At 40.4% G+C, this 22,787-nt stretch overlaps 2 protein-coding genes across 10 annotated transcripts in view; one reads left to right on the plus strand and one right to left on the minus strand.

Moving 5' to 3' along the window:
* Nucleotides 1-18,473, plus strand: part of RIOX2 (ribosomal oxygenase 2) — a 56,350-nt gene extending 37,877 nt beyond the window's left edge. For all 8 annotated transcript variants that reach the window (XM_069100735.1, XM_069100741.1, XM_069100740.1 and 5 more), the window contains one exon: nucleotides 17,869-18,473. Coding sequence is in view for 2 of the 8 variants with exons in the window: in XM_069100740.1 (XP_068956841.1) it covers nucleotides 17,869-17,952 (84 nt within the window). In the remaining 6 variants the exon portion in view is untranslated. The remainder of the gene's footprint in view (nucleotides 1-17,868) is intronic.
* CRYBG3 (crystallin beta-gamma domain containing 3) overlaps nucleotides 1-22,787 on the minus strand; it is a 145,868-nt gene that overhangs the window by 4,675 nt on the left and 118,406 nt on the right. For both annotated transcript variants that reach the window (XM_069100731.1, XM_069100732.1), the window contains 2 exons: nucleotides 15,901-16,040; nucleotides 7,516-7,639 (listed from right to left, as the gene is read on the minus strand). In XM_069100731.1, coding sequence (XP_068956832.1) covers nucleotides 7,516-7,639; nucleotides 15,901-16,040 — 264 coding nt within the window. The remainder of the gene's footprint in view (nucleotides 1-7,515; nucleotides 7,640-15,900; nucleotides 16,041-22,787) is intronic.

Raw genomic sequence — 22,787 nt, forward strand, 5'->3', positions numbered from 1 at the left:
TAATTTTCCAGACAAATTGGAGAATAAAGCAGTTGTTTCGATAGGGTAGAAAGGGATATGTATATCATTTGTCGATTGAGACCTGCGGGGGGTGGAGGGGGAGAGGAACTGTACTCTATCATCAGTTTTACTCTATCAGAGTACAGTGGAAATCCAAGCTGGAAAGGGGCCTTTCATTTTACAGCTAGGAAACTGAGGCCCAGAAATAAAAAGTCACTTGCTCAAAATCATGAGCTAAGTAACAGAGCCAGGAGCTGACTCCAGATTAATTATTCTTTCCATCTTATGACTGATCATTGCCTTAAGAAGTTCTCCCACGGTTGTAGACTTCTCAGTGCTAATATCTCAACTTGGAGCCTAAAAATATTCAAGACAGCATGTAAACTGGGTGAGAGGACAATGCTAAAGAAGTAAAGCCAGTCAATAAAACCATGAAACTTTAGACCTGCTGGTAGTTGAAGAGGAACCAGGTTGAAGTCGAGGAAGCAAATCAATCTTGTAAATGGAGTGTCTTCATCACCTTCCCTTGCCACCTCAACAGTGCCTTCTGGGAACATTTTCCCCTTGGTTGCATCTGACTGTTCCTTTATCTCCTCTTCTGGATCATCATCCTTCTTTCTGCCCACTGAGTGCCCCCTTCCCTCCAAGCTCGGTTGGGACTGCTGCTCTTCTCTTTGAGGACTTACTTAGCTCCCATGTGTTTGCTACAGAGACAGACGGCTTTCCAGTCCATGTACACAGCCTCCCTCTTTCTTGTGCACTTCTTTTCTACGATATTAGGGGAATATTTTCAACCCTGATGTTCTCACAGATATCTCTAATTCAGAATCCATAGTACTTTCACCTAAACCTCCCTTCTCTTTCAAGGGCACCAGCTTCTTCCTTGATGCATCCCTTTCTCCCCACATCCTAAGTCAGTTGCCAGATCTTGTTGATTCTGCCTCTACCTCTCTTGCTTGCATCCCCTTTTCTTTCCTCACCCAGCCACTACTGTCTCTTTGGCCTGGTCTACTGAAATAGCCTCCCAACTGGACCCAGTCTCTCTACTGCTTCACACAGCTGCCAAAGCAAGAGTCCCAAAGCTCAGATTTCAGTGGCTCCTTATTGCCTCTCAGATAAAATAACAAGGTCTCCTCGGACTGCATTTTTTAAATCTATTTTAATCTTTATACATTTGTACCTTCTTCCAGCCAAACTGGCCTACCTGCCATCCCCCTACCCCTGAACCTTTGGACAGATGGCCTCTAGAATACACCCATTCCCTCTTACATCTGCTTGTGCCCAAGTCCCCACCCTAAGATATTGTTTTATGTGCTATTATCCGTTATGTTGTTGCAAAGTTCTGCTGACACCAGTTACCCCACCAGTTATCCCTAAAGTCCTATAAACCTATGTAATGAAATGTATTAATGCATTTTTTGCCATATAAGGGACATGAAAGATCTTGGGGTTGAATGTAATGGGAATGAGTATTTGAAGACTGTCCCTGCTTTGAAAATAAACTCTGCCCTGTAACAGCCTGAATGTAATCACATAAAGCCTGTGATGGGAGGACTTTGTTAAAGGGTGGGGCAGAGTACACAGGAAACTGGGTGGCACAGCTAGAGAGACAGTGGGAGAGAGGAGCTCAGGCAAGGAGATAGAGAGGCTCATGAGTAAATATTGATCTTATTGGTTTGTGAGAAGACTAAAAGATGCTGGGGCTCTCTGTTTTTTTTTTTTTCCTTTTTATCTTTTATTTTTTAGTTTACATCATTCATTTCCACAAGATTTTGAGTTAGAAATTTTCACCCCAATTTTCCTTACCCACCACCCCAAAACAGTGTTCCCACTAAGTACCCCCTCCCCCAATCTGTTCTTTCCCACATATTCCCCCATTCTGCCTTGGACTTTCCAGTAGGGCACAGTGGATCTCTATGCCCCAGTGCCTGTATATCTCATTTCCCAGGTACATGTAAAATATTAATCATTATATCTATATATATATTTTAAACATTTGACTTTAAAACTTTGGATTCCAGATTCTTTCCCTTCCTCGCTTGTCACCCACCTTCATTGGAAAGATAAGCAATTGAATAAAGGTTGTACAAGAGTAGCTATGCAAAACATTTCCATAGTGGATATATTGTGGAAGACTGATTATATTTCCCTCTATCCTATCCCACCCCCCACTTGTTCTATTCTCTACTTTGATCCTGTCCCTTTTCAAAAGTGGGTGCTTCTGACTTCCTTCCCCCCAGCCTGCCCTCCCTTCCTTTATCCCCCTTCTCTTCCCTTTCCCCTCTACTCTCCTGTAGGGTGAGATAACCTATTTATTGTGTATGTCTTTCCCTCCCTAAGCCAAATTCAATGAGAATAAGGTTGATCCATTCCCTTTTGCCTTCCTGTTCTTCCCCTCCATTGTAACAGTTTTTCCTTGCCTCTTCTATATGGGATAATTTACCCCATTCAGTCTCTCCCCATCTCCTTTCATTATATTCTTCTCTTACCTCTTATTTTCACCTTTTAAGTATCATCCCTTCCTATTCAATTGGTCCTGTGCCCTCTGTCTATGTATACCTGTAGACATATATATACACACACTCACATGCATTCATATGCCCATATACCCTCCTATATAGACATATACATGTATACATATACATACGTATATACGTATATATATATATACATACACCCATATACATTTCTATTCCCTTCAGGTATTCTCATACTGAGAAAAGTTTCATAAGTTATAATTATCATTTTTCCATGTAGGAATATAAGTAGTTCAGCTTTGATAAGTTCCTTATGATTTCTTTTCCCTGTTTACCTTCTCAAGCTTCTCTTGCTTCTTGTATCTGAATGTCAAATTTTCTATTCAACTGTTTTTTCCATCAAGAATGCTTGAAATCAAGTCCTCTGTTCCACTGAATGACCATATTTTCCCCTGAAACATGATACTCAGTTTTGCTGGGTAGGTGATTCTTGGTTTTAATCCCAGCTCCTTGGACCTCCAAAATATCATATTCCAAGCTCTTTGATCCCTCAAAGTGGAAGCTGGCAGGTCCTGAGTTATCCTGATTGTGTTTCCACAATATTGAAATTGTTTCTTCCTGGCTGCTTGTAATATTTTCTCCTTGATTTGGGAACTCTGGAACCTGGCTATAATATTCCTAGGAGTTTTCTGGATCTTTTTCAGCAGGTGATTGGTGGACTCTTTTAACCTCTAATTTGCCCTCTGATTCTAAAACATCAGGGCAGTTTTCCTTGAGAATTTCTCGAAGGCTGATTTCTAGGTTCTTTTTTTGATCATGGCTTTCAGGTAGTCCAGTAATTTTTAAATTATCTCTCCTGGATCTATTTTCCAGGTCAGTGGTTTTTCCAGTGAGATATTTCACATTGCCTTCTATTTTTTCCTTTGTTTGGATCTGTTTAACACCATCTTGATTTCTCCTAAAGTCATTAGCTTCCATTTGCTCCACTCTAATTCTGAAGCAATGATTCTCCTCAATGAGCTTTTGAGATTCTTTTTCCATCTGGCAAATTTGGCTTTTTAAGGCATTATTCTCCTCATTGCCTTTTTGAGTTTCTTTTGCCATCTGAGCTAGTCTTATTTTTTAAGGTGTTACTTTCTTTAGTCAGGCTGTTGACTCTCATTTCATAATTTTCTTGCATCATTCTCATTTCTCTTCCCAGTTTTTTCTCCACTTCTCTTATTTGATTTTCAAAATCCTTTTTAAGCTCCTCTATGGCTTGTAACCAGCTCATATCTTTCTTGGAAGCTTTTAGTACAGGAGCTCTGACTTCACTGTCTTCCTCCAGTTCCATGCTTTGCTCCTTTTTGTCCCCAAAATATGAGTCTAAAGTTGGGTTGCTCTGTGTGCTTTGCTTCCTTTGCCTGCTCATGTTGACCCTCAATTGCTTGACTTTTGGGCTTTTTGCCACAGTAGGACTCTGCTACTAGAAATGAGAGCTTTATCCCAAACACTGGGGTTTTTCTTAGCTGCCGGAGGTATTAGATGGGTGCCCTCTCTGAGGCCTCCACACGCTCTGGCAAGCTGGACATACACCTCAGGACCTTCACCCTAGACTGCAATCCAGATCCAAGCAGGTTAAAGCAAGATCAATTACCCCTCAGACTGGTAGCTTGGTGGCCAGGTGCTGAAGCTGCCATGTGGGGGCGGCTGCAGGGCTGTGGTCCCTCAGCTGCTTCTTGCCCCGGGGGCAAAGGTCAGATCAGACTTTGAATTCCCAGGTCCCAAAGTCCACACTACACTTACCTCTTACTTTGTCCTTGGCATCTATGGGTTGATAATTCTGGAAACCACCACTGCTGCTGGTGATCTGGAGTCCCTCCAGCCAGAGGCTGGTCAGGCCACCCTGGGGCTAAGACTTCCGGCTCCACTGGGGCTGGGCTTGGCTCCCAGAGTGCTGTGCTGGCTGCTTGCTACCAGCCTGTGTCCTGCTGGGCTGTCGTCAGAGGGAGGTTAGCTTCTCTGTGTCATTTTTGTGGGTTCCGTGGCTCCAAAATTTGTCTAGAGTCATTTTTTACATGAATTTGGGGAGGTGGGAGCTGGAGCTGCAAGGAATCCTGTTTCTACTCCGCCATCTTGATCTGTTATGGTTTATTAGCTTGTTTGCTACTTTGATGTTATCAGTTTACCGGTTTGGGGATTAGGTTTTCTAGTGTCTAAATATGTGTTTTCGTTTTGCTGCTATATGGAAAATCTGTTATATTATGCCATCGAGCACTATATGGGACTATTTGTAGGATAGTCAGCGCTATAAATATTGCATTGGCATTGCAGCATTTTCAAGCTTCCTTCAGGACTCCCCTCGTGCCCTCCTCCCCAAAGGCCTTTTCTGATCCCTCAATTGTTACTGTTTTCTTCCTCAATTAAAGTGGATTTCTCTGTGTACGTGTTGTTTCTGCCTACTAGAATGAAGGCTCCTTGAAAAAAACTTTTTTTTTTTTAGAATATCTCATAGTGATAGAGTAGAAGAATCACTAGTCAGAGGGCTTGGGTTCATATCCTGTTTCTGTGACTTTGGGCCAGACTTTCAATTTCCTCACCTATAAAATGACAAGTTTAGGTGAGAGGTCCTCTGAGGTCCCTTCCAGGCCAGATTTGTGAGCCTGTGTGTGAACAGGTAAAAGTTTAGAAGGCTACACTCAGAAAGTGGAATTTTCAAGTTTAAGATCTTACGGATGTCAGTGAAATTTAAAGTGGGAGTTGAGGGGTTATAGCTATATCAAACAATGTTGAAGGCCTTGAGGATAATGGTATGGAAGAAATAAGCACAATACAAATAGAGTAAAAGAACTCTGATCATTTGAGAAGGCAATTGGGGAAAATATTAGAAAGGTTAAGAAATGAAAATTATAGGCAGCTCTTTCTAGGATCAAAGATTCAGAACTGGAAGGTTAGCTAGAGGTCATCTATTTCAGTCCCCTCATTTGAAAAATGAGAATACTGGGCCTAGGGAGGTTATACAAGTAATGAATGAGTGGTAGAACTGGAATGTAAACTCAGATTCTCTGACTCCAAATCCAGTACTCCGTTCCACTCTACAGTGATTAGGTTTTCTATCAAATGCTTTATTAACTTCTAGTTTACATCATTCATTTCTGCAAGATTTTAAGTTACAAATTTTCTCCCTGTTTTTCCCCCACCCACCACACCAAAGAAGCGATCCCACAGAATATCCCCTCTTCTCCCATACACCCTCCAACTTTCCAGTAGGGCAGAGTGGATCTCTATGCCCCAGTGCCTGTATATCTTATTTCCATTGACATGTAAAATAATATTGATAATAGTATATATATACTTTAAACATTTGATTTTAAAACTTTGAATTCCAGATTCATTCCCTTCCTCCCTTGTCTCCCACCTTTACTGGGAAGATAAGCAGTTCAATGTAGGTTGTACATGTGTATACAGTGATTAGTTTTGAAATGGAGGAGATGTAGGCCTGTAGCTTGAGGGAATGGCAGGGCAAGTGAAGGTGTTTTTTATGGATGAAGAAAGCACAAGAATGAAAATGGGAAAGAAGAGAACAGACATCCAGGGGAGATGAGCTCTTCAGTCAGTCAGCAAGCACTTGTTGAGCCCCAGCTATATCCTGTCCATTGTGATAAGGACTGTGTGTACAAAGAAAGGCAAAAAGCAGTCCCTGCACTTGGGGACAGAACATGGGAAAATAAAGGAGGTACATACAGAAAGATTCTGTATAGCAGATGAAAGATAACCTTAAAGGGAAGGCTCAAGTAGATGAGACTGAGAAAGGCCTGCTGTCCCAGACAGCATTTGAGCTGAATTTTGGGTTTGTAACCTCACAGCAAGCAGTGACAAATCACTCTCCTACTGTGTCTAATCAAAATCATTCTGTTGATTCTTCAGAATGTTTCTCAGTTATGTTTCTTTCCTTATTTTGACATGCTCGCTGCTACAAATCTCGTTTAGCTACTCTATTTTATGTATGTTGCTGTCATACTGCCTAAGTGGGCTTCTTGTCCAATCTTTCCTTCCTCCACTGCTTCAGGAAACCACCTCAGTATTTCATAGATGTGTGATTTCATCCATGTGGGCATTCCCTACACTGACTGTAAGTCAAAAACTTGTGACCAGAAAATTAAATGGCTTTAAAACCCAGTTTCACCAGTACAAGGTGATGATCTGAGGATTTTTAATGGCCTGCAAAAATCAATGGCATGGCAGCCAAAAAAAGCTAATTCGATTTTCAAGCAAAGTGTCCCAAACTCCAGAACTAAGAAAATTATAACCTCGTTGTATCCTCTCCTGGTCAGGGCACATTTAGAGACTGTATTTTAGGAAGGACATTAATAAGCCGGAGTCCAGAGGACAGCAGTCCACATGGTGAAGGGTCTGCAGATCATGCCGCATGACAGTCATTTGAGGACACTAAGGATCTAAGCCAAGAGAAAAGAAACCTTTGGAGGAAATGGGGGTGGGGATAGCTACCACATGGGAAAGAGAGTGGACTTGTCCTGCTTGACTTGATGAGCACAACTGAAGAAAGGGGTACACGTTGTAAAGAAAATGAGTCACAAGTTATCCCCCAGGGGAATGAGGTGCCTCAGGGAAGATTCCCCATCAGAAGAGGTCTTCAGACAAGACTTGGCTGACCACTTGTCCTCTAAGGTGCCTGGTAACTCTATTACTCTGCTAAATCACATCTCTCTGAGTCTGTTTTTCATCTGTTCAATGGGATTAATAATCCCTATATGGCATTGCTTTAGGATCTAGGTTTAGAGCTGGAATAAATCTTGGGAGGTCATGTGGCTGAACCTTATTTTACAAATGAGACGAAAGGCCCAGAAAGGGCCACATAGAAAATACCAAGTGTCAAAACCTGTAACCAAATTGACATCCTCTGACTCAATTCTCGGCCCTTTAAATTGTTCCACTTGCCTCCCTGGGTTATTATGAGGAAAGCTCTTTATAAACCTTAGAGGCCCTTGTGAGTTATCATGATTTGAAGTACTAAGAGGGGAAACTTTTTTCCCATTACCTGTTTGATGGGGCGGAGAGAACCAATTGTTTTCCAACCACTGAATGCTGACCAGTTGGAAATCTCAGTAGGTTCTAGCAAAATTTGTCTTCCCAAGAAATTAGATCCTTCGTAAGCAATCCACCTGAATAAAAGAAGAAAGTCAAGACTTCAAATATGCTTAAATATAAATAAACATAAATTTACTGTAAACTACCAAATAGAGTAGTATTTTTCACACTGTTGATTCTTTACTACAGGCTTCTAGGATGAGAAGTTTTTTTCAATATACTTTGCTTTTTTATGCATAAAAGCAAGAGATGTATTCTTGTATAAAAGTTATGTATCATTTTCCTTCAATTATATTAAAATTTTTTCCAAATTGTGAAAAGGTAATCTCTAGATCTAACAAATGAATGGGCAGCTAGGTGGCACAGTGGAGAAAGCACTGGGCTTGGAAAAAGACTCATCTTCTCAAGTTCGAATCTTGTTTCAAACCCTTACCAGTTGTGTGACCCTGGGCAAGTCACTTACCCCTGTTTGTCTCAGTTTCCTCATATGTAAAATGAGCTGGAGAAGGAAATGGCAAACCACTCCAGTGTCTTTGCCAAGAAAACCGGCATATGGGGTCACAGAGTCAGATAGGATTGAAATGATTCAATAGCAATCCAATTAAATGGTAAATAAAAACATTTATTCAAATATATGTGTGTACTCTGAAGATGGTCCTACACTGTGCTATATCACATAAATAAGAAACTCCACTTTTTTCTTTACTTTTTGGAAGGCAGTTGGGGTTAAGTGACTTGCCCAAGGTCACCTGGCTAGTAAGTATTAAGTGTCTGAGGCCAGATTTGAACTCAAGTCCCCCTGACTCCTGGGCTGGTGCTCTATTCATTGTGTCACCTGGCCACCCTGAAACTCCACTTTTTTTTTTTTTTTTTTTTTTACAATTAAGAATGTTTGTTTGAAGATGCATTGACCTGGGTGTGTCTTGTGACTACTCCCATGAGTCAAGATTTCAAATACTAGCATACTTAAAATTGTATTCTCAGTATCCCTAGTCACAGGATCTGTTAGGTAGTATTATGTCTGCCATATCTAGTTTTCCTTGACCCTGATGATACCAGGATCGGGCCTAGGTTCAACAGTGTACAAGAGGGAAGGTCTTAGAAAAGCTACCAGGGAAAACATTAGTTCCAACACACACCATAGCTTCTCATTCCTGTCATGCTTTGCCAAGTCCCGACTGTAGGTTACCCCTACAATTAATACCCCTTTTCTGGTTGTGTATAGCTGAACCCTGAGGGAGAAAGCCACACCATCGTGGTGATTAGGTTCCCTAGAAATTTACATTATCTGATCTCAATTAGACGCTCCCTCACTGCTCAATCTTTTTATTGGTTCTGTATGACTGATCACCTTTAACACTCAACAGCAGCTTTAAAATCTTTTCTTTGCTTCTCAAATCCTCACGTACTGCTGCCTTTTTCAAGAGAGGATCTTACGTCATACTTGAGAAATAAAGGTGACCCATTATGAGCTCCTCCTTTCTCACTTCATATCCTCAGAACTCCTTATTGTCTCTATCTTCACTTCTCTCTCTAGAAAAAGAGGTGCCCCTTTTCCTTACCAAGACCAGTTCCTCTGCTCATTGTCTTGTCTTCTGCCCTCTTGTCTTCTCCAGGAGCTTGCCCCCCAATCATTATCTTTTCCTCTACTTAGAAGAATCCTTACCTGACCTTACCATTCATGGTACTTTCCTCAATCTTTCTTTCCCTTTGTGGCTAAACTAGAGAAAACTTTTTACAGTTAGTATTTCTACTTCCTCTCCTCTCACTTGCTTCTAAGTCCTTCCCATGTAAACTATTCAACTGAAATTACCTGCTGCTATAAATGATTTCTCAATGACCTTTTCTCAGTCTGAATACTTGACCTCACTGCAGCATTTGGCACTATTGATCACCTCCCAGGTTTTTGTGCCACTACACTCGATCCCCTCCCATCTGTGTGGTCACTCTTCAGTATCTGCTGGATCTCCATCTCTGTCACCAATATTTACCTTAAGTGTTCCCCACAACCTCTTCTTTGTCTTATATTGTCTCAGCTGATCTCAACACATCCATTGGTCCAATCATAATCTTTTTTTTTTCAAATGCTTTACTAACTTGTGATTTACATCATTCATTTCCGCCACATTTTGAGTTACAAATTTTCTCCCCATTTTTACCCTACCCACCGCCCCAAAATAGCCATTCCACAGGACATCCCCTCCTCCAATCTGCTCTCTCCTATATTTTCTCCCATACTCCTTTCGACTTTTCCAGTGGATCTCTATGCCCCAGTGCCTGTATACCTTATGTCCCAATTACATGTAAAATAGTATTAGTAATACTATATATATATATATATTTAAACATTTGCTTTTAAAACTTTGAATTCCAGATTCATTCCCTTCCTCCCTTGTCACCCACCCTTACAGGGAAGATAAGCAGTTCAGTATAGGTTGTACATGTGTAGCTAATGCAAAACAATAACACAGTAGATATATTGTAAAAGTCTGACTATATTTCCCTCCCTCCTATCCCACCTCCCACTTGTTCTATTCTCTCCTTTGATCCTGTCCCTTTTCAAAAGTGGTTGTTTCCAACGTCTCTCCCCCCCCAGCCTGCCCTCCCTTCCATCATCCCCCCTGTCATCCCCTTTCCCCCCCTACTCTCCTGGAGAGTGAGATACCCTATTTAGTGTGTATTTCATTCCCTCCCCAAGCCAAATTCAATGAGAATAAGGTGGATCCATTCCCTTTTGCCTTCCTATTCTTCCCCTCCATTGTAACCATTTTCCCTTGCCTCTTCCATATGAGATAGTTTACTCCATTCTGTCTGTCCCCATCTCCTTTCATTATATTCCTCTCACCTCTTAATTTCACCTTTTAAGTATCATCCCTTCCTGTTAAATTGGTCCTGTGCCCTCTATCTATGTATACCTGTAAACACATATACACACATTCACATATGTATTCATATGCCTATAAACCCTCATATATATATATATATATATATATTTCTATTCCCTTCAACTACTGAGAAAAGTTTCATCAGTTACAATTATTATTTTTCCATGTAGGAATGTTAATAGTTCAACTTTGATAAGTTCCTTATGATTTCTTTTCCCTGTTTACCTTCTCATGCTTCTCTTGCTTCTTGTATCTGAATGTCAAATTTTCTATTCAGCTCTTTGTTTTTTCAGCAAGAAAGCTTGAGAGTCCTCTATTCCACTGAATGACCATATTTTCCCCTGAAACATGATACTCAGTTTTGCTGGGTAGGTGACTCTTGGTTTTAGCCCCAGCTCCTTGGACCTCTGGAATATCATATTCCAGGCCCTTTGATTCCTCAGTGTAGAAGCTGCCAGATTCTGTGTTATCCTGATTGTGTTTCCACAATATCCAAATTGTTTCTTCCTCGCGGCTTGTAATATTCTCTCCTTAATCTGGGAATTCTGGACCTGGCTATAGTATTCCTAGGAGTTTTCTTTTTGGGATCTTTTTCAGCAGGTGATCAGTGGATTCTTTCAACCTCTATTTTGCCCTCAGGTTCTAAAACATCAGGGCAGTTTTCTTTGAGAACTTCCTGGAGGATGATTTCTAGGTTCTTACTTTGATCATGGCTTTCAGGTAGTCTAATATTTTTTAAATTATCTCTCCTGGATCTATTTTCCAGGTCAGTGTTTTTTTCCATGAGATATTTCACATTGCCTTCTATCATTTATTTGGATCTGTTTACCAACAGCTTGATTTCTCTAAAGTCATTAGCTTTCATTTGCTCCAATCTAATTCTGAAGCAATGATTCTCCTCATTGAGCTTTTGAGATTCTTTTTCCACCTGGCTAATTGCCTTTTTGAGCATCTTCTGCCATTTGAGTTAGTCTATTCTTTAAGATTTTATTTTCCTCAGTCAGGCTATTGACTCTCAGTTCGTAATTTTCTTGCATTGTTCTCATTTCTCTTCCCAATTTTTCCTCCACTTCTCTTACCTGCTTCTTAAGGTCCTCTATGGCCTATAACCAGCTTGTATTTTCCTTTGAAGCTTTCAGTGCAGGAGTTCTGACTTCACTGTCTTCCTCCTGTTCCATGCTTTGCTCCTTTTTGTCCCCAAAATAGGAGTGTAATGTTGGAATCTTCTGTCTGCTTTGTTTCCTTTGCCTGGTCATGTTGCCCCTCAGTCACTTGACCCCTGGGCTTTTTGCCACAATAGGACTCTGCCACCAGACAGGGGAGCTTTGTTCCAAACGCTGGGGTTTTCTCAGATGCTGGAGGTATTAGATGGGTGCCCTGTCTGAGGTCTCCACACACTCTGGCAAGCTGGACACACACCCCAGGACCTCCACCCTAGACTGCAATCCAGATCCAAGCAGGTTAAAGCAAGACCGAATACCCCTCAAACTGGTGCTTGGTCTCCCCACACTCTTCAGGCTAGGATGTGAAGCTGCCACATGGCGCTGGCTTGCTGTGCCTGTGACTCAGAGGCTTCTTGCCCGGGGGTAAAAGCCACACACTCCCACTTACTGGTACCAAAGTCCAGACTGCACTGACCTCTCACTTTGTCCTTCACATCTATGTGTTGATAAATCTGGAAATGGCCACAGCTGCTGCTGATATAGAGTCCCTCAGGCCCACCCGGGGGCCAAAGCCTTGGTGTGGGTCTGGGCTCCCCTCCCAGAGCCTGCTGGGCTGTCCTCAGAGGGAGGTTAGCTTCTCTGTGTCATTTTGTGGGTTCTGCAGCTCCAGAGTTTGTTTAGAGTCCCCCTTTTACATGGATTGGGGAAGGTTGGAGCCAGACCCACAGGGAAGTCCTGCTTCTACTCCGCCATCTTGACTGCTCCCCCCCTCCCCATCATAATCTTTATGCAGATGATTCCCAGATCTATATATCTGTGATAGTAATGGAATATAAAGATTCCCCTGTATTGGCTTGGTTTTCAAATTGATTGTGTTAAAACCCAGAGCTTGTCAATCCCATCTGTGGGATAGACTTGTTGATGTGAAAAGAGAGTCCTGAACTGGGAGTAGCTGGTAACGTAGATTTGGAGAGACAAGAGAGAGGCAGAAGAACTTTTTGGAAGCAGCACCCTTGTGGAGGCAGAGAGAGAGACTGAGAGGATTGCTGGGGGCCACTTTGAATCGCCCTGGACTTTTGAGACCTGCCCCCGGAGCTGCCAAGGACTGAGGAGACATGGCTGTTTTGCTGGTACTTTGTCTGTCTGTTTTGATGTTGTTTTGCCAGATTTGTCCACTGGTGAAAGGTAGTCCTGTTGTTGAAGAAGACCTGGAACCTTTCTGTTGGCTAAGAGCTCCTGAGACTGTCCTGCAGACAGAGAGTGAATACTGTCCACTGGTGAAGGACAGTGCTGTTGTTGCAGGGGTCTGGGAACCTTTCTGTTGGTTCAGAAGCCCTGAAGAAGGATTTTCTTGTTGTATGTTTACAGAAATCCTGGGAGAGGGTTTTGCTAATGTTTTCAGGGGTTCTAGGACTGTTCTGCAGACAGAGGATGAATTAATGAAGAGACTGGCAATGTATCTTGTGGCCTTGCTAAGCCTTGTCTCCCCAGGAACTAAGATTGCTGAGAACTTGCCTCCTGTCAAGATGAAGAAAAGACCTCCATTTGGGTATTAAGTGCTGTGCTTAAACTTGATGTAACTCTGGGGTAGATTCGACTGTGATCCAGGGGTGGGGAACTTTTGACCTTTCTGTGTTCTGTGGTTGAACAAATGAATGTACTTTACTTATGTTTGGAAACTAATCTCCATTTGAGAAGAGGGGCTTTGTGGTGGACTAAATGAAGGTACAGCCTAGGGTGGAGTAGTATTTAGAACAGGGACTTTGTAATTGATTGAATGAATGGAAGGTCCTGGGGTGGGGTAGTCCTTGGAGATTATTTAATCACACTTAGTAAATGCTGTATTTTGAATGATGTCATGTTTTGACCTTCTCTGTTCTTACTTTGTCACTGAATAAAATGGAGAGCACCCATGCTGGTATTCTGAACCTTTGCTTGATTACATTACAACATCCAAACCTTGACTCTCTCCTGAGCTCGTTTTTCATGCATCCCCAGGACATTTCAAACTGGATGTCCCGTAGGCATCTCTCACTCACCATGATCTCAACACAGCTCATCATCTTTTCCTCAAACCCTCTTGTTTTCTGAACATCCGTATTGACTTCCACGGGCACTGCCTTTGTGCCCCTCAGCCTTGTCACCTCAGTGCCATCCTCCGTAGCTCACTCCCCTCCCACTGCAGGGGCTTCCCTGGGTTCCGTCATTAAGTAAACAATTATTTACTAAATGCCTACTGTGTACCAGGCACTGTGCTAAGAACTGAAGATACAAAGACATGGTAAAAGACAGTGCCTTCTCTCAAGGACCTTGCTCCAACAGGAAGGCAAGAAGACAATGGGGGAATGAAAACAAACAATGGGAAATAAATGACAGAGGGAAGGCATTAGAGTTAAAAGCAACTGATAAAAGTGAAAAAAGTTCCTGTTCAAGGTGGGACTTTAGCTTGGACTTGAAGTCAGTAGGTGGAGATGAAGACCATTTCAGGCATGGCAAATAGCCACTGAAAATGCCCAGAGTCAGAAGACCAAGCTCAAGTCCCACCTTCTGCAGAAGGCCTTTCCTGGTCCGAGCCTCATCATTCACCCTCACCTCAGGTGTTAGTGACTTACCTGCACGTTCATATTACCTCTTTCAACTACTCTGTATGTCTTGCATTACCTGCTTTTTACATGTCACCACAACTAAAACACATGTTCCTTGACACAAAAAAGGTTGAAATCCCTTTGTCTATACTCACTGCCTCCATTTCTTTACCTCCTACTTAACTTCTCAACCTCTTGCAATTTTAAGTTCCAACTTCAGTTTTAACTACTCTCTTCAATGGCAATGAGCACAATGTTCTCTTACCTACTAGATTCAATGTCTGTTCTCAGTCTTCCTGCAGTTTTTGACGGTCAACCACTCTCTGCTCTTGTGTACTTCTTTATTCCATTGCCTTCTCTGAGCTGCCCTCTCATCAATCCCTAGATCTTTCTTGGATGTTAGCCAGATCCCACTCATTAAGCATAGGTGTTCCTTAAGGCTCTGTCTTGAGCCTTTTTCTCTTTTTCTCACTGAACTCTCTCCCCCTTGGCGATTGCATCAGTACCCCTCTGTTCAATTATCATCTCTCTGAGGAATTCATTCTTCTCATAAAAAAATATGAACAAAATACATCACTGTAATCCAGTCTAGAGACTTTCAGGTTCATAATCTCAAAGGTCTGCTAACCTCTTCTTCTCTCTTTAATCTACATAACATCTCTTACATCCATCCCTTCTTTCCTTTCACATAGTCCCTGTCATGTTTTAGGCCCTTATCTACCTTGCATGACAACTGCAGCAGCCTCTTAATTGTCTCTTGGCTTCCAGTATCTACTCTCTCCAATCCATCTTCCACCCAACTGCCAAACTAACATTCCTAAAATACCGATGTGATCAGATTTCTCCCCTACTCACAAATCTTTAGTACCTCCACATTTGGGGGATTTACTCTTAAGAAGCATGGTTAGGCAGTTTGCAGAATCAGAGATGACTGGTCTCAGGCATTCTGTTTGAAGTCCAACTGGCAATGCCTTTGCACTACAGAAATGACTTTATTCTTTCTTATATACGTGTGTGTTATATTCTTCTCACAGTCAATAAAATGCCAGCTTCCTGAAGGCGTGGCTTGTTCTGTTTCTGGTTTTGTATTCTCAAAACTTAATAATATTCGTTGCATTGAGTTGAACATCCAGTATTTCTAGGTGGAAGTTTAAACTTATCCAAAGGTTCCAAGGTTGATGTTACAACTAAACAGCATGGCTGAGCCATCTCAGATGATTAAGTAATCATAGGATCATAGTAATAATAAATAAAGAATCTAACAGGATCATAGTATTTACGGTTTCCCTTAAAATCAAGCGGTTTCCAACATCTCCTATTTCTGGTGTCCTCTGGTTCAAGGACCAATTATATATTTCTCCAGTAAGGTGACTAAGGAAATCAAACTGTTTAGCATTTCCTATATTTTGGACACTACAGGAGGCTTATTCTATTGGTTGTGAATGAACAGCATTCTTCTTTTGGGGGTGGAGGTGTGACTGTCTTCTCAACTATACTTTCAAGAATGCTGACTGGTTCTACATAGACAAAAGTTCTTTTTTTTTTTTTTTAACCAATTTTGCCTTATTATCTGTGAGAAACTCCAACATAGGAAGAATGTCTTGAGAATAAGACCATGCTATTAGAGCTTTTAAAATACCAACTAATATTATCTAATGTTCAAGCCAGGGGGAGACTAAGTACAAGCTACTGCCATACTTACAATCCACTTTTGACCCACACTGATTGTGTGTAGAAGTGGAGATCCTTATTCAGAATGGAGTTGATGGCATCTCCTAAGTGCAGTTCTCTTCCTTCACAGTGTTCCAAAGCAAAGAGACTGATGAAGGGTTCTTCAAAAACCTAGCAGTACAAAGTAGATATGGAATATGGCAGTCACAGTTCAGCATTGCTTATATCTAATTTACTCTCAAGTAAATAAAGCCTAATTCTTCAAATACGTTTTCAGTCTAGGTTTGTTATCAGAACGGCATCCAAAAAGCATGACTTCAGCTTATTTAACTTTATGAACAAAGTTGACATTGAAATAGTAATACTTACATATTAGCATAACAGAGAGAGCACAAAGTCTGGAATATGGACTAAGAAGGAACAATGTTCACATTCAGTCTCTGATTGTTTGTATGACTGGACAAATTCCTTATCTTCTAGGCAAATCTGGCTCATTCTGCTTCTGTGTCTTTAGTCGTAAGGAGACTAAACGTCCTAGTTCAGGCCCCTGTCATTTCTCTCCCATCTCTAATCCATCCTTCACACAGCTATCAAACTGATCTTCCTATGACACCATGGTACTCTCTTGCTCAGAAAGTTCTAGCAGCTAACAGTTAATTCAAAGATAACGTACAAACTCTTTGCCATTTTAAAGCCCTTCCAAATCTTGCTCTGGATATCACGCGTTACTCTCCTTCAAAACTCTGCTTGTACGTTGTTTCACCTCCAGTCTCCATGTTTTTTCATAGGCGGCCTGCCCCCAATGGCTGGAGGCAGGGAGGCATGCTTGCCTTACCTTCCCCTTTTACAAGGCTTAGTTTCCTTCAAACTTCCTACACTGTATCTTTTCTTATCTCTTGATCTTGGCTTCTAGTGCCTTTCTCCATATATTTTACTTTTTTTTTTTTTTTAACTTTTAGGTATACTGTCTGATGATAAGATGCAGACTCTTGGGACCAGAAACTTTTATTTTAGCCTGGAATCCTTGGGGCCTGGCACATTAAAAATGCTTGTTGACTGGCAAGAAATCTACTAGACAGTTTGCAGTAAGCAATTCCATGAGGGTTCTGAGTACCTTTCAAAAGACAGGAATGCAAAATAAGGTGTATTTTATGGTTTGAAGATTCAATCACAACCACCTTAAAGAAGAATGAAAATTTCTTTGTGCTGAGTATAAGAATATTCATCTTTTTCAGCCGATGCAGCTCTGGCAAGGAACCTCAGCATCTTAAAAGTTGATGGAAATAGGCTGATTTCTTTACAAGCAATAGGTGACAATACATGGTTCACTTTCAGAGTTGATGGGTTTTCCCTCTAAGGATGCTAGTAGAAGTCTTGTAGTTCATCAAACATTATGCCAGTTGGCCACTACTTACTATAAACCTGATCTGTTGGCCTGATCAGCTTTTCTGTCTTTGTCTTTGTTTGATGGTTATTGTTCTGTGCTGCCCCTCTCCCACTTAACTGTTTTTTAAAAAATGGCATTTCACAAGATTTTTGTCCTTTCTTTGCTTCTGGTAAATTCTGTTATTTGTCTACCTTTATAAAGTTTCATGAACGTGTCGCAGAATAATTAATTTAGGTTGTAGTGTCATTTTTATTCTATTGGCATGGTCAACCACAAGCAGTTAATACATCTCAAATTATCTAGCCTTCTATTTCTGTAAAGAATATTTTAATGGTATATTCATATAGTTCGTGTGTGTAACAAGATTCCCAGACATTTTCTACTTTCTATTATTATTTTGAATTTCATTTCTCTTCATGCAGGTTTTTGTTAGTAATATATGGGAAAACTAATAACCTATGTGAGTTTATTTTTTATCTTGCTTTGTTGAAGTTACTGTTTCAATTAATTTATAGTTAAATCTCTAGGTTTCTTTAAGTAGATAATCATATCATCTGTAAAAATTGTCTTTGCTTTTCCCCTAAATTACTTTTTCTTTTCTTATTGCTATAGACAGCGTTTCTAGAACTTCTCTTCTGGATTTTGCCATCATGCCCCAGGAACCATTATCATGCTGAAACATCACTTCTGTGCTGAACTCACCACATCTCATCAAGTACCTTCTGCCCTTTCCCTTCTAGAGTGGGTGGAGACAACAAGCTTCTCCCACAATCTCCTTTTAAGGAAGGCACTTGGGTGAACTGTCTCACTTTCTACCCAAGTGCACTCTGATGGCCATTATGCCATCATGCCTCCAACCTAACTTTTCAGCTTCCTTTTACACATTGCTTTTCCCCATTAGACTGTAAGTTCCTTGAGGACAGAGACTATCATTTTTTGGGAGGGGGTTATTCTCAGTGCTTTAAGACAGTGCCTGAAAAAAAAAAAAGAGTGCCTGTTTAGTTACTGACTACAGTGATTACTAAGTGATAACTGTGGGCATCCTTGCTTTAGACCAGATCTTACTGGGAAAGCCAAAAGAAACTAGCGTTTCTCCATTATGTATAATTCTGGCTCTTGGTTTTAGATAAATATTATTTACTATGCTAAGGAAAAGTCCATTCTTTTCAGTGTTTTTAATAGAAATTGGTAATAAAATTTGTCAAAAACTTTTAAAATCTGTTGATTTAACTGTGACTTTTAATTATTAATATGATATAAATATATTTGCTTTTTCTGATGAGGAAACAGGTGAACAGGATATATTTGTTTTTTCTTTATAAAGTTTTTATGCTCTAGAAAATGGACAGCTTTTGTAAAGGTTCCAGGTACTTTGTATACTCTTTTCTTTACCAGTTAGTAATCAAAAGATCAACATCTGTGTGTGTATGTATGTATGTATGTGTGTGTGTATGAATGTGTTTACTTACGCATATACAAATAGTATATGTTTTGTAAATTTACTAATACTGAAGCATCCCTTTATTTCTTGTATAAATCCAACCTTGTCATAGTTTATAATCTTTTAAAATATATTTTTACAGCCTCTTAGCTAATTTTTATTCATTTTTTTGGCAATGATTTTCATTAAAATAATTTGCAAAGTAATAGGGGTTCTTTTTTTTTGGCAATCTAGTGAAGCCTATGGAACCCTTCTCAGAACATTTTTAAATTCATAAAATACATATGATCACAAAGGAAATCAAAGGTTGGTGATATTTAAATAAAGAGGTAATTTTTTTTCCCCTTCATCCAAATCAGAGACTACCTGAACACTCTTCATGAACTTAATCCCTGGTATGTAGTTTTCTTCCTCTGTTCTGTCTATCCCTGGTTTAGGCAAGAAAATCACATTTTTATAAAATAAGGGATTTGGTAGGATTTCTTTTTTTCTTCTTTTTGCAAACAGTTCATGTAACAATTGAATGTTTGATAAAATTCACTTATAAATTAATCTTTTACATTTATAGCTTATTCAATTTATTTTCCTAAGATTAACTAGTTATGTAAATTCTCTAATTTCTTATTCCTTTAAACCTGTGTAATTTATATTTTTAAAAATATTCATCCATTTTATCAGTTTTCTTAGTATATAATTGAGTAAAATTATTTCTAATAATTGCCTTTATTTCTGCTTTAGTTCTCATTTCTACTTCTTCCATTTGTGATACTGGCAATTTGGTTTTCCTCTTTACAAAGCAGACCAAACATTGTTTTATTTTATTTACATCTCCTAGCTTTATTAACTCAGATTTTTCTTTCAATTCTAAAATGTCTATTTAATGTTTAGTGCTTTTAGGGGGAAAACTGCTGTTCTGGATTTTTTTCCCCCCATTTTATGCCCAGTTAATGGATTTGTTCTCCTTTTCACAGCTGTTCAGTCGTTTAAGTTACGGCCAACTCTTTGTGACCCCATCTAGTTTTCTTGGCAAAGTTATGGGAATGGTTTGCCATTTCTTTCTGCAGCACATTTTACAGTTGAGGAAACTGAGACAAACAGAGTTAAGTGACTCTCCCAGGGACGACTAGCTAATAACTGTCTGAGGCCAAATTTGAACTCGGGAACATAAGTCTTTCCGACTCCAGGCCCAGCACTCTACCCACTGAGTTAGCTAGCTGCCACCTTAGATACACAAATATTCCTCTGCTTTGAACATTTCACACGAGATCTGTTAGGTTATTGTCATTTGCTTTGATGAAATTATCCACTCTTTCTAGTTATTTGACCAACCAATTGTTCAGGGAATTTAATCTCTTTAAGTTTAAATCTTTCCTTGAAAGTTCTTTCATAAGTATTCTAATTTTTATTGAGGTAAGTAAATAATGTATTTAATATTTTTGCTTTTTCTTTATTTATGGAGTTTTAAGCTCTAGCAAATGGACAATTTTTGGAAAGGTGCCAGGTATCCTGTGTACTATTTTCTTTCCCACTTAGTAATCAGAATACCAACATCTAACTGTGTGTGTGTATAAATATGTATTTACTTATGCATATGTTCTACCCACCTTTGACTGGTTTAGACAGAAGTGAGTGTATGTTCCTCTTAGCCCTTCTGGTACTGCATCCCCCACTTCTGAGAAATACTAAATTCCAGTTCATTCTTTCTTCTTCACTCTCCGGTATATTCCTTTCCCCTTTCCTTTTCTTTTTGTAAAAACCAACAAAACAAAACAGGCCATGCATTTGTCTTACTTAACTCCCTCTATGACCCTTGAAGAAGTTAAAGTTTTAACAGAATACTTACTTCTCTTCCCCCTTTAATCACTTCATAGTCCCTTCCAAATGCTCAAGTTTCTTTACCTTTTAATACTTGTTTCGACTCCTTGTGTTTCAGAATTGCTCTTCAGTCTTTGCATTGTGAAGGCTTGAAAGTTCTCTGTTCCATTAAAGGTTGTCCCCCCCTCCCACCTGCCACACACATAGCAATTTCAAGGTGAGTTCTTGGCTGTAAGCTTTTATCTTCTGCCACCTGGAATATTGTACCCCAAGGTTTCTCCTTTTTCAGACTACCTGCCAAGTCTTACAGTCCTGCCTATGGTACCTAAAACTGAGAGTCATCTTGATAGTACTTCATATGTTTTCTGGGCACTCAGCTTTGCATACTTGTCTGTGCTGAGTGAACACAGCCATTGACTTGTCTAGTCTAGTGTTTATGAAAGCTTAGCATTTATACAACATGAAGTACACACGTAAACACACACAGACACACACACACACCTACATTTTTCCACTTTGAGGAAGTCACTGAGAACTGATACATGTTTGTGTAATCTCTAAAGTCAGACTTCTCTTATTATAAAGGAACAGGCTTATGAGCACCTGAGACTGAAGGAAAGAAACCATCAAGTACATGTACTTCATCATGTGTACGGGCATCAGTGTCCCCCAAGAGGTTTTAAGTCAAAGCTCAGCAGAGATCACAGGTTCAGAAGGGCCCCCAGAACAGGCTGGTGCAGCCAGTCTGGGCTCTAAGTTAAACAAAAACCCTTGTTTCTGCCATTTATTGAACCGCTTTATTGGCTGGGTCAGACACTGAAATGAAGGCAGCACTTCTGCTGCTTCTTTACTGCCCTGGAGTTGAGTGAAGTCACATGACACATTTTGGATTCTAATCTCTTGTCCATTTTCAAGCAGGATGCTGCGGCGGCACGGCCGTGTGCGCGTGGGCCTCAAACGCTGCCCACACCTCATGGACCTTCTTTATTTGGGGCAGATCCACTGCTCCCAGCATCCATCTCTGTAGCTTGGCTTCTTTCCCAGCCTTTTCTGCTTGAGGATAATTCTTTCCCTGACCATTTCCTAGTGACACGAAATGTTTGCCTTCGGTAGCTTCCTCTTTGTGTGCGTGTGTGAGTGCGTGTGTGTGTGTGCGTGTGAATGTGTGTACGTGTGACAGTGTGTGTGTGTGTGCATGTGCGTGTGAGCACGTGTGTGTGAGAGTGTGTGTGTGTGAGTATGCGCGTGCCCCCTCTCTGGTAGCAGCTCCCAACACCATCTTCCTGTCTTAAACTGAACTAAGAAGATCTTTATTATCCGAAGCTATGAAGCAGGATTTAGAGGACCGACAGGTCACTGCGACTGTCCCCCTATTTACATTCTCTCAGCTGGAAAGCAACGGAAGTACAGGTGATGCTACAAGTCACGCGATCAAACAGACATCAGGTCGTTTTCTGGCAAAGACCCTTCTTCATATCATTCGGCATTTAGCCCTTTGTTAGAATATCATTCTGTCACCTACCCTATGAGGCTGCGTTGGTATTGAGCAGCAAACATTCAACAAATCTGCTGCTTCTTTCAGATTAATCAGTCACCAAACATGTCTTAAGCGTCTAGGATTCCAAATTTGCCACACGATATTAGCAGGATTAACAGCAGGGGAATAAGAGTCAGAAGACATGAGCTCCAAATAGAGAGATGGGCCTAGTCAGGAAGACCTGAGTTCAAATTCAGACTTAGGCACTAGTTTTGTGACCGGGGAAAAATGATACCTCATCTCAGTTTCCTCATCTCTAAAATGACGATTATAATAGCGTCCACCTTCCAGCTGTTATTATTGTTTTTAGTTAGCTATTGCAGTTCTAAATGATAGAATCACTGGAATTTAGATCTAAAGCAATAAACATTAAGCTAAGAGGATTTCAGACTACTGAAAGTATTTCAGAGCTTTGTGATTCTGATAAGCCATTTTCCCTCTAGCATTGACAATTACTTTATAGCATTTCATCAGCAGCTGGCAAATCTAAATTACTCCTTTTTTTGGTTTAGATTTTGTTTTCTCAGGCTATATGATCCTAAATCACGGTTAGTGCATGGAAATAACATAAAGGCAATAAATCCAACATACTACCCATTTTGAGGAAATGATCTGAGACAAAATGCACGTCATGTTACATGCTGCTTGTCTTTAATTTGGACTTGTTACATATAATTTCCCTGGCATGTATCTGGGAAGTACACACCCCTCTCCATCTCCATTTCCTGGAATCCCTGA

The sequence above is a fragment of the Petaurus breviceps genome, unplaced genomic scaffold, assembly GCF_028583685.1.
Source record: "Petaurus breviceps papuanus isolate PSGF00001 unplaced genomic scaffold, PetGlider_PUasm1.0 419, whole genome shotgun sequence".
Lineage (NCBI taxonomy): Eukaryota > Metazoa > Chordata > Mammalia > Diprotodontia > Petauridae > Petaurus > Petaurus breviceps.